The following is an 11,987-nucleotide window of genomic DNA, read 5'->3' on the forward strand; positions in this document are numbered from 1 at the left end:
TGAAAAAAGGGTGACCTGGTAAATTTTATTTCTTTTACTGTGTTTGTTGTAGTGTTGTATTCTAATTATATATAATTGTTTAATAAAGTAGTAAGTATATTAATCGCATTAGGTTAGCCATTAGGTGGATAAGTGACAGTTATAGGAATAAAACTCATCATTTTTATACGGCGCATCAATACAATCATTGTATCACTCCAGTGTTGTATTAAAATACATTAAAAATATTTCAATATTTTGTATATCGTACATACCATTATTTTATATTTAGTATGTATTATTGTATTAATATTTAAAACTTACTACTAGAGCAGAAGACTTGTACATTTGCGTATTTGTTTTGCACAGTCACAAAAATAGAAGAGTACGAAACAAATACGTTTCATGTTTCACAAAGCTATAGTTTTAAAATTTTATTTTTTTATTTTAAATATGCGTATTTTGAGTTTTTTTTGTTTTTAGGGCATATTTCTTCCATTTTATACGTTTGGAGCAATATTTAAACTTAATTAATAGTTTTATCAATTTTTTACTCCACTAACGTTTTTATTTTAAGGGGGCTGGAGCGTGATTCATTTTCGGTCGAAAACATAGCTCACGACCTCAATCACTACGCCCAATATAATGTTCCGATATTAATTTTGAAAGCAAATTTGAATTAGACACTAAATTATTTATGCTTTGACAATTTCATTTTTCTGATTTTTATTTTTTTTTTCTTAGAAATTTACTAACAAAAAGAGTAAAAGTAGAACATATTCATAATTCAAATTTAACTACATTGATATAGAATATGAAAAATGTACGACAGTTTAAGCATATAGTAAATTTAGAGGAGATTTCAGATCTGCTTTCAAAATTAAAATCGGAACATCCTACTGAGCGTAGTGATTGAAGTCAGAGGTAGTATTTTTTGAAAAAAAAATGTTTGTCGTTTTATAAAGCAAAAAATATATTATGGTGACATGTGCATGCACGTAGGTAAAATTACAGACGTACATCCCGGTCACTATGACGCCCCTATAAAACGTGATCAGTACTACGAATTACGCAAACTAATGTTCATTTACTTTCAACACATACACAAGACCCAGATAAACAGAAATATAAAATGCCTAGTTTTTACTCCTTAGAATTGATGACGCTCCAGCCCCCTTAAAAACCATATTATTCGACAAAAATTAAAAATATATTTATATTTTGGTTGTATAATACAACTTATATTATTTAAGTGAACACATGTATACTGTACTCCTAATTAGTAATTACCATGTACCTACCTATAGGCTATAACAAAATATAATAATATATTATATATTACCTATAATGAAAATAATAATTAATTGTTAATTGTATAAAATATTTTTGTATACATTTTAGTATGTATATACCTAAGGCTTATGTTTTTTGATTTATAACTTATTGTACTATGTATATACTATATAGTAGGTACCTAAGACTGATGTTTTTTTACTCATAACTTATAACACAATAAATCATGACGTATACATAATATTATTTTCATATTTATATTTTTATTTGATTTACAATCTATAATATATTATTATATTTTGTTATAGGTATATGGTAATTACTATTTACTAATTAGGTCATTAGGAGTAGAGTATACAAGTGTTCACATGTATATTTATATTTCTGGGCTTTTTTTCCGCGATTCGCTTATTTCGCGAGTTATTTTCCGGTATACAAGGCTTAGAAAGTACCATGAGTTGTTAATTGTAATTTTTCATTTAAAACCTACCCAGTACCCTGTTTATTTCAAGGATTAAAGTATCTTGTATCTACATTCTACATTATATGATTTATCACTTTAATAATATACGAAATATTGATTATATTTATGTAGATTAAATATAGATTTTAAAAATATTATACATATCTCGGTTCAATCAGAATCTAATATTTTATATTAAATTGAATGACATTTTTTAATAATTAGATTAAAACCATTGGTAAATAATTAGGTACCTACATTTTATGCAAATACAATTATTAAGATTGGGGGACGGAGTGGCCGAGCGGTCTAAGGCATCGGCTGCGAATCGGTTACAAATTATTAAGATTATTTTACATTTATATAGGTTATGAATTATGATAGAAGAGGATGATTCTTATAATGTAGATACTGATTGGCAACAATAATAAGTTAGGTATTTCTAAGTTTCAACTTCAAATTTAATTTAAACTAAACATAAGGCAATAAAGAAATTATAAATTTATAGCATGTAACTAAAAATAACTACTGTAAATAGACTACTTTCCCTGAGTCTATAATATAATATTATATTATTATAGTTCAAACAGATAACCTTAATTAGTTCATATAATATTATCGATCGTTTAGTTTTGTATTATCATAAAACATTTATTTATTGGTATATTATACTTGTACCGTACACGTAGAGCGACACAATATACACATAAAATCATAATTGATAATTTATTTCTAATTATTATAAAATACATCGTCGAAAAAAAACTTACAAAAAACATAATAAAATTAATTGTTGATTAATATAAAAGAAACTCGTCAAATTTTAATATAATAATATGTGCTGGCTAAAAATAATTTTAATATTATTTGTTCATAATATACAGTCAAAAGCAAGTACATAAATATTGTATTGAATTATCGTGTTTATGGCGAAGGAAAATATAATATAGGCAAATTAGGAATAGGATTTAAGCGTTTTCATCTAAATATTTGTAAACGATATTATATTATGTAATGTATAAAATTTGGGTAATCTCTACAGGTAATTTCAAATTTGACACGTATAATGGCACGACCACAGTACTGAGGGATTATGGAAAACAATATTCAAACGGAAATCAGATAAAAATTAAAAAGCAGGTAAGTCGATGTTGCTCTGCTGTACAGTAGGTTACAAGTGGGTCACTGTATAATGGATTGTATTAAATTTGAATTCAATGATATCATATATTCCTATCATCGTATATGAAAAACGATTGTGATCGGAGACGGTTTGTCAGTCTGGATATTTGATATTGTTATTATATTTTATTATAGCCTGTAAGTTGAATTAATATTATAAATTATATTAACAAAATAACTAAAATTTGTATTCGTTTCTATGGTGATTAGCAAAGCGTTGGAAATTAAAATCCCATTTTTAGCGTTTTTTCGTAATTTTTCGGTGGTTTTTCCCGTGACATTTAATAATTATTGAGAAAATCGAAAAATGGCCTCTTTAAAGTACCATCTTGATCCAATTTGCTAAAAGATAAGGTACTATATGTTGAAATTGAAGCACTCCTTCTGGTAGAAATTGTGTATACAGGATATAAAATAATAAAAAATAAAAAAATAAACACCATTGTAAAACCACTAGCTTCCTCGCTTCGCTCAGAATCTAAAATGCGTATTTAAATGATATTTAAAAAAATTAATATTTTTTTTCATTGTTCGTTTAGAAATACAGAAATCGGTGGAAATCCTAACAGTAATACAGTATATAGTTATCGAAAGTTTCAATTGCATTGCATATTATTGGTACCTTTTAAGATAGTACCTATAGTGGCGGTTAATATCCAACAACCAATAACTGATTACACGTGCTAAACGGATCGATTGCTAAAAAAAACTAATCAAACGGGTCGGCGATGACTAAAAAGATTACATATTACCGAGTCTACCGGATTATCGAGGCAGTTTTTGCTGTGTTTAAATACGGTTTTTGAATAAGAATATTAGAACATAATATATTACAGTAAATCGATCGACGTGTTTACCACGAAGTAGGTACTCATTAATGGTCATACTGCGATTTAACTCGAGTTATTATTATTATAGTAATAATCATTAATCACTAATTTTGCCATCGTCACTTAGAAAAGTATCCAAATATTTTAAATATGATCATTTCAGCATCAAAACTAAACGTATTTGCAGATGTAGAAATAATATTGTGCAATATGTGAGCAGAGCAGCCAACACCTTCCAGTTCATTTTGAATGGCTTCTTTTAGTTTAAAAAAATATTATTTTGTTTTTTTCTATGAATTCCTTCGAAGTTCGTGTTTGCATTATCTGCACAAAATGCAATGCATTTTTTTAAAAATATTTTCAAATTTTATTATTTAATGTATCAATACAATATTGCGAAATCGTTTCTGAAGTTTCGTTTTTAAGGGAACTCATTTTTTATCAATTGACTTTTTATACCATCTAACTTTGTAAAATATTGAATTATAATTGGAAATATTTTTTCTGATTTATGATTACTATATAGCGTCCGTCGCCAAACTAAAGAAAATTGTATTTTCTAAATCTGATTTAAATATATCAACTGTATGTGGAGCCAAAATGTGTTTAACTATTACAGTGCCTTTAGTTCGTGCGGTTGACATTTTACAAGCGATTTTGGAGTCGGGAAATAATTTTGATTAAAGTGGTGTAGTACACAGTCCAGTGAATTAAATTAATTATGGTGTAAAATTACCTTATAAACATTAACCAGCTCTGCAGCAGCTACCAATTTTTCTTATTTTGTATCAGAAGTTACAAAAAACTTGGTCACTTTTTCACTAATATTTACACTCTGAGAATTTTTTTTATGTTTGTTACTTTTAATATGGTCGACTATGTCAGATTTTCCACCGTGGTCAACTTGAAAATAGCTTTTGTAAAAAGTGCAATATACTTCAAATTCATCTCTACCTTTTTTTTTTACAAAACTCCAAGTAACAGAAAACTAGTCACGAAAATTGAATTTTCTTTTTGGTGTCATAATAACGATTGATAATGATTTATCAATTATTCGTTATCTTTAACAATAAAATTTTGACTCTCGATTTCAATTATTATTTTCAAAAAAAAAATTGTGAAAATTAAACACTTAACATTTTTTCTTAAAACCGGGACGTTTTTATTCTGATAAACTAATTCCGGAGAGAAGAAAGCAAAGAATATTTTAAATGCTGATTGGTGGTAGTGTGGTACTACAACAAATTAATAATTGGGTATAAACTTGACAAATTTTTGGGATGAACTAATCAAAGTTCTTAACTTTATTTTTATTAAATTTGTATAAAAGGTTTATTATATATATATATTTTTTTTAATTTTTACAAAATTTTTTTTTATAAATAATTAAATAATTATATGCTATATCTCTATAATATAAAGCTCTAGTTCCATCTATGGATACAATTATGAAATATAAATTATAGTCACCTTCATCCATAAACTCTGAACTTCAGTAAATTGATTTATTTGATCAATTATTGAAAGAGAAAGAGCATCTTGAACAAATAGTTCATGGCATGGTAATGGCACATAGTAATAACATTCTATATTTTTATGTTTTAATAATTTTTTTACTTTCTGCACATTTCAGGTGCCAATCTTCTGCGTTTTAAATTCTGCAAGAATTGAAATGATTAGTTTTAATATTTACATGATTTATAATTGTGAACACACAATAAATGCAATTTGCAAAATATTAAATAATCAATAAGTAAATCATATCAAATATGAAAATTTAAATCATACTATACATTATCAGATATTCTCTTGAATAAACAACTGAAGTCGTGAAGTAATACTATTAACTTAAAACAGTTAAAATAATAAAAATATTTGCTAAACGGATAAATTGTAAATCGATATAAACACTTACACACACTAAAACAAATTTAAACCAAAAAGTAATTATATTTTAAGTTAGATATGTTACGGTAAATGATGTTATATCGCCGGTTATTTACGTTATTTACCTACGAATGTGGGAATTATCGTTATTTTCTAGTGAATAACGTTAATAACCGTATGATTAGGGAAATGTTGATTTTATTTTAAAATAATGTCCAACGAGCAATGATAAAGTGATCGCTAAACTAATTGTGGTACTAATTGGGTAAATCAATAAAACTTTATCGGCCATAGATAAGGTGGACACTGGGCCTATACAGTATACAATTACTATATATATTATAACATATATTGGTATAGCCGTGGACATTACATAGGTAGAACGCCATATGAAGCGATGTTTGGCTGCACGGCTAGAATTGGTCTAATGTCGTCTAATCTTCCAAACGATGAAATAAAAGAGGTCATTAGGTACGGAAGAAGATTTAGAAAAAATAACCAATGAACCAATCACCGAAGAAGACGAAATCGGAAATGAAATCATAGAAATCGCAGAAAAAAATTCAGAACTTGGTACTTAATTATTTAACAATAAATTTCCGAATTCTAAATATAACACAAATAAAACTAAAATATAAATATTTAAAAATTATTTTTTAGATGATCGTCAAGAAAATATTTGTATTGCACGTAAAAATTCAAAAACAAATTTAGAAAAACAAGGAGAGAAAATGATGAAACTTTCTAAAGAAAAGTTTCCTCAGCTTGAAATAGGCACAACTGTACGTGTAACTATACCGAACGTTGATAGAGCTCGTGGTTCTCCGCGAAATATACTGGCAGTTGTCACCCAAGTTGAATATGACTTATACAAACTCTGTAAGTTAATTCTTAATGAAAAATATATTATTAAAATTAAAAATGTTTTAATTATTTTATAGGTACGGAACATGGTTTTCTTAAATATAATTACACACGCCAAGAAATAGCTGTTTGCGAAGAAAATCTATTAGACATGGACAATGTGATAAAATTAGCAGGTGATAGACAGTTGACACTGAGGGAAGCAGCTAGTAATAGTTCGGTTGCGGGCTCTCAAGGGTACCAGCGTTGCCATTGCAAGACTGGTTGTAATAATAAACGCTGTGCCTGCCGTGGGGCTGAAAAATTATGTAATAGTAATAATGTCATGGGAGTACAAATTGTAAAAACAATTAAAAAAATAATAATGCATTTTTTCTATTTTTAAAAATACCTATTTTAAAATTGTAGTAGGTATTTGAAATTCACGTGCATATCTGGTCTATAACAATAATTACCTGTGTATTTAGTCATTAATGTGATTATCCGGTTTATAACGATAATTACCTGTGTATTTGGTAAATAACGTTAATAACCGATGAATTACGTTAATTTCCATTTAACATCATTTACCGTAACGGATACATCCGTATGATTTAATAGTTAACTTTTTTTATTACTTTTAAACATGTAATACTGTATTAAGAAGAACTATGTTATTACTTATTATATTGTATACTATTTTATCTTTAATTTGGTAAAAATTTGGTACTCATAAGTACCGAACAACTATGTATAATATATTTGCATTTATTACTTCATAAATAAGATTTAATTTCAAAAAGGTTATACATTTTATAAAATTACAAATTATAAAAAAAAAAATTAATGAACAACATTGGTTGATTATTGACATCACACTGACCAATTTATGTCAAAACCTTATATGAAAAGAATGCTTTTTTATTATTATATACAAAATATTTAAATATCTTTATAAAATGTATTAATTATTCGACAGAACAATGAGATGTATTTTAAAACTTTATAAACAATGAATTCCAAATTTTATATAGCTTAATATTAAATATATTTAACATATTTAATCCGTCTACATTCTGGCCGTTTACAAAACATAACATACCAGTATAATTTAGAAATTATATTGCACATGGTGAATGCAAAAAGCAGTTTGATGAAATTGCTCGTTTAATGCTAGAAGTCCTATGTATGGTTTTACATATTTTTATTTGCTTCACTTGTTATTAAATTTAATTAAACAACATTAAACAACTTAATTCAAACTGAACAAACTTATAAAATAAAAACTTGAAACTTAACACTATTATATTATATCCATATATTTTAAGTCATGTTACTTAGAATTTTTATTTTTAACATAAAAATATTATTAATAATAAAAATAAAAATAATAGTTATAATAAAAAAATTCTTAGCTCTATTATTCAATAATAATTCTAAATATCTATCACTAACATTTCGGTGTGAATGTTGTTTTTTTATGATGTTATATAAAAAAACATAAAAACACAAAACCACTGTTCTAATTAGTCGATTAGGTTAAATACAGATTCAATTCACAACCTTATAGTAGACAGCCATTCCAAGGGTTATGTACAATTAAACAAAAAAAAAAAAATAGTAATAATAAAGGTGGGTATAAATTTAAGTTAAATCATGACATAGAACTACATGTCAAGCGAGGCGAACCCATTTGTGTGAGAACCCTGTCCAACCACTGCAATGGTCCATTCAGATGTAGTTCTATCCAACAAGGGGTAGATGTGACTGTCTGTCGCCTATGAATATGATTAAATACAATTTAATATACATGTAAAAAGTTTTTAAAAAAATAATATAGAAAAGCAATATTAGTAAATACCTATATTCAGCGCCCCAGCCTTTAACAAAAGACATACGTATCGTACACATACGAGTTAACTGGTATACTGCTTCAAAACCTTGACTCACTGATTGAGATAGAAGAGATGCAAATTCTTGGTTGTTGAAGATTTTTAAATTACAACCTAAATTTAAAAAAAAAAATAAATAAATTTTAGTGATCAAATTTGAACATCAGAAAAAAAGAAAAATTAGTCAGTAGAATTAATTAATAAATTTAAATTGATGACATAATATTTTATATTGTTCTTTATAAAAAAATATAATTTAAATATAATAACTAGTAAATATTAAAGACATGTAAAATTTGAAACAGAATACCTGTAGCATTTATAAAATTAATATTAGATTTAAAAAAAATGAAAGTTTTTAATTCTGATTTATAACCATATAAATAGAAAACAGATAATTTTATATAATATTAGTAGTAAATCAAATATTTATATTTATTTTAAGAATAGTAAACTATATAACTGTATATTCAACAGCAACAGGATAAAAAATGATGTATAAATGTATAGTTACCATAATACTTACATTTTTTTTTTTTAATAAAAATAGGTATTTATTTACCAATTATAATTTATAGGGAATAATTGTTGTAGTTTTTAGAATTTCACTTATTATTATCATTACTTTTAATTAAATTTCTAAGTATGTATACTTAATGGAAAATGTAATTTATTTTCATGCACAATAAAATCAAATTCAAGAAAAACTTTTTTTCTGACTAGCTTAACAAACAGTTAATAGATGTTTTGCAATACATATAATAGTATTGTAATATTTAACATATAAAAATAAAGGGTTGCATATTTTATTTTACTTATACCTGGACAAACATTTTTGTATAATTTTATTGGAAAAATCTTACTACTCTTCTACGGTCAACCACCAGTTAAAATATCCTATTATTTTTGTTATTAGAATACCACACATAATAGTAGGCACTCTACAAAATGTTTATAAGGTATACAATTATGCTATAAACTGGAATGAGTAACCGACAAAACAATCAATTAGTGACAACAGAAACCCTGTGTGGAAAAAGAAAAACAGTAACCATGAATACTTTATTAAAACCGGCAGTCACACACAAACTGAGATGTATCTACGGCAACTATAAGAAAATTATCCTAAATATATATAAGGAATTGAAATTTGTATAAATAAGATTTATAAAATTAAGTACATACTTAGGTGATAAAGATGATGGCTTGTATAATATATTAATATATTATATTTAGGCGATTTTTAGTGTATCACAACATTAAATAAATCAATTAAGTAAACATACCTGGAGGTATCTTACAAACAGTGGCTGGATGCCATCCATATCTCTGATTACAATTGGGTGACTGTACAAAAATACTAGAATCGCTAAGGCATTCTGCAAATACTTCGCCGCCAATGTAGTACAGCCGTACACCTTTGCCGATATGACGTCTAATCTGTTCAACTACACTTGTTCTATTGACGTTTGACAAAAGGCCCAAGCAAAATCGTTCAGAATTACTGGGATCTGAAATTGATTAAGGAAATCATTTTATGGTTTATTAATTTAAGCATAAAATTACTTTAGTTACCTGTGAAGCCGTCAACCGATATAGAAGGTTGAGAAGCGTGGAACGTCTCTCCAACTCTGGTATTGAGCTCGTAATAGCTGATTGAGCACCAAAACACGGGTTCGCAATAGAGGACGGGTTGGGTGTCCAGTACTCCCATCACTGTAGGGTTGGGACTCATACCTACACATATCATTATCAACATTAGGGAAAAGTGACAACTAGGTATTAACAAAATACACCGTAGCCGAGCTATCACTATGACAACTACTGCTACTGAACTACTCACTGTGAGATTCGTTGTTGTCGCCGTCCTCAGACATGTAGCCCGGCGGTGTGGTCGGTGAATCCATCATTTCGGAGGCGTGGAGCGATTTCAGACCGGTGCCACTCGCGATATCCTGAAACTGATCGCAAACCGCAAACGCACAAACAACGAGCTAACACGCTCCGGGAGGCCGGCAAACTGAAAGCTAGAAACGGGAGACCGGGACAAACGGAAAATGAAAATTTCTTCTTTACCGGCACGCGGCGCAAGCCACAAGGACGCAATAGTGCAATAACACGAAACGAAGAAACAACAAAGTTTGTTGAACAAACAACGATAAATCCCGGCGACCGACGGTCTTGGAAATTACTATAATATTATATTAGAATATTATTATTATAAGTTCGTCGGCACGTCACGCGCCCCCTACGCTATCTCCGAACGTACCTGCTAGTTGCTACAATCACAGAACAATCAATGTTAAATATCGGGACTGTTTTTTTTTTTCACTTATTTTTTGCGCCTCGTCTCCGAACGTCGTCACTCGACACACCACACACACACACACACACACACACACGCATACACGCATACACGCGTATAGTCGTTTGCAGTTTGCACGGTAAGACACGGGCGCGTGCGACACTCCGCCACCGCTTTTGTAGATAGCGCTCGTGGCCAAACGCGGACGAGTTCGAAGTGTCTTTGCAATTTTTGGCGAAGGCCCGCGGCTGTCATGCGCGTTGTGCGGGTCGTGGGAGTTCAGCAGCTACCGAAGATTGGAGGAAGCCTCGCGACATTCATGCGATATGCGAAATACATACCGGCTACCGCCATACCGGCCTATCAGATCCCTATCAATTACCTATTATCGCATAAATCATAATATTAAAAAAATATTCAATAGGTCTAACGTCCAAGGGCTTCTAAAGAGTGGGCGGAGGGGTCATGGCCCCTCGCTTTTCTCGCCAATGTTTGTATAATATATATTATATAATTATTTATATATTTATAATTATAACGTCGAATCGGGTGAAATGGAACTTTAACACTGACTTTTCTTTATTGAATTTGATAAAACTTCGAGTTTTGATTAGATATCGTTTATCTTTCCATTATATTTTATGTTGCTACCTTAGATCATGAATTAAGATATACTAATATAGTAATATAGTAATAGTATTATATTGAGATATATCTTAATTCGTGCCTTAGATCATAGTATATAATCTAAGGTTGTTACAATTCCATCAGAAATATTTAATCAGTTTTTTGGTATTTCTTTACATTAAACAGAATTTAATGTTATAAACTGTTATCGAAAAAACACATTTTATTAATGCTTTATTTTAATACAATACGAACGAATATGGCGTGACGTGGTTCACTCTCGAATTTACGCCTCGAGTAAACTTTTCGTTAGAGGTGGGTTGAACCAAGCTTTAAAAATACCAAACCAAACCGAACTCGAACTCGAAAATTCCATAGTTATTTCGAACTTCCAAACTTCCAACCAATACACGTCAAACGGTTCGAACCAAAAATGTTCCCGGTGTTTGGTGTTAAATAATAAACAATACATTTTTTATTTTGTTTACTGTCTATATACCGGGTGATTCTTTTATCATTGGACACTCATTATTTCTAAAAGTGTAATTTTTTTTGAAAATATTTTTTTACATAGTTTCAAGTCGCTTATAAAACAAAGTTTTTCTTAAAAAATTATATTTGTAAATATTTTTTATCCTTATAATTTTTTAAGTTTTTTACTTTTTTGAATGACAACATTGGGTTTT

General features: G+C 28.5%; 3 protein-coding genes across 5 annotated transcripts in view; 1 reads left to right on the forward strand and 2 right to left on the reverse strand.

Annotated features, from left to right (window-relative positions):
- LOC100570496 overlaps window positions 1-5,242 on the reverse strand; it is a 13,159-nt gene extending 7,917 nt beyond the window's left edge. For all 3 annotated transcript variants that reach the window (XM_016804171.2, XM_029488995.1, XM_016804172.2), the window contains exon 1: window positions 5,218-5,242. In XM_016804171.2, the coding sequence (XP_016659660.2) occupies window positions 5,218-5,227 (10 nt within the window). In that variant the 5' untranslated portion in view covers window positions 5,228-5,242. The remainder of the gene's footprint in view (window positions 1-5,217) is intronic.
- A 781-nt stretch (window positions 5,243-6,023) lies between these two features.
- On the forward strand, window positions 6,024-7,163 carry LOC100570984. The gene is made up of 4 exons (XM_029489161.1): window positions 6,024-6,033; window positions 6,106-6,207; window positions 6,295-6,513; window positions 6,576-7,163. Exons 1-4 carry the CDS (start codon window positions 6,024-6,026, stop codon window positions 6,881-6,883), a joined length of 639 nt encoding a protein of 212 aa, XP_029345021.1. The 3' UTR covers window positions 6,884-7,163.
- Window positions 7,164-7,248: 85 nt separating this feature from the next.
- LOC100164536 (mothers against decapentaplegic homolog 3) lies at window positions 7,249-10,852 on the reverse strand. Its single transcript, XM_016804167.2, has 5 exons — window positions 10,213-10,852; window positions 9,945-10,106; window positions 9,656-9,880; window positions 8,339-8,483; window positions 7,249-8,255 (listed from the first exon to the last, which is right to left on the reverse strand). Exons 1-5 carry the CDS (start codon window positions 10,277-10,279, stop codon window positions 8,132-8,134), a joined length of 723 nt encoding a protein of 240 aa, XP_016659656.1. The 5' UTR covers window positions 10,280-10,852; the 3' UTR covers window positions 7,249-8,131.
- Window positions 10,853-11,987: the final 1,135 nt, after the last annotated feature.

Source organism: Acyrthosiphon pisum, chromosome A2 (genome assembly GCF_005508785.2).
Source record: "Acyrthosiphon pisum isolate AL4f chromosome A2, pea_aphid_22Mar2018_4r6ur, whole genome shotgun sequence".
Classification (NCBI taxonomy): Eukaryota; Metazoa; Arthropoda; class Insecta; order Hemiptera; family Aphididae; genus Acyrthosiphon; species Acyrthosiphon pisum.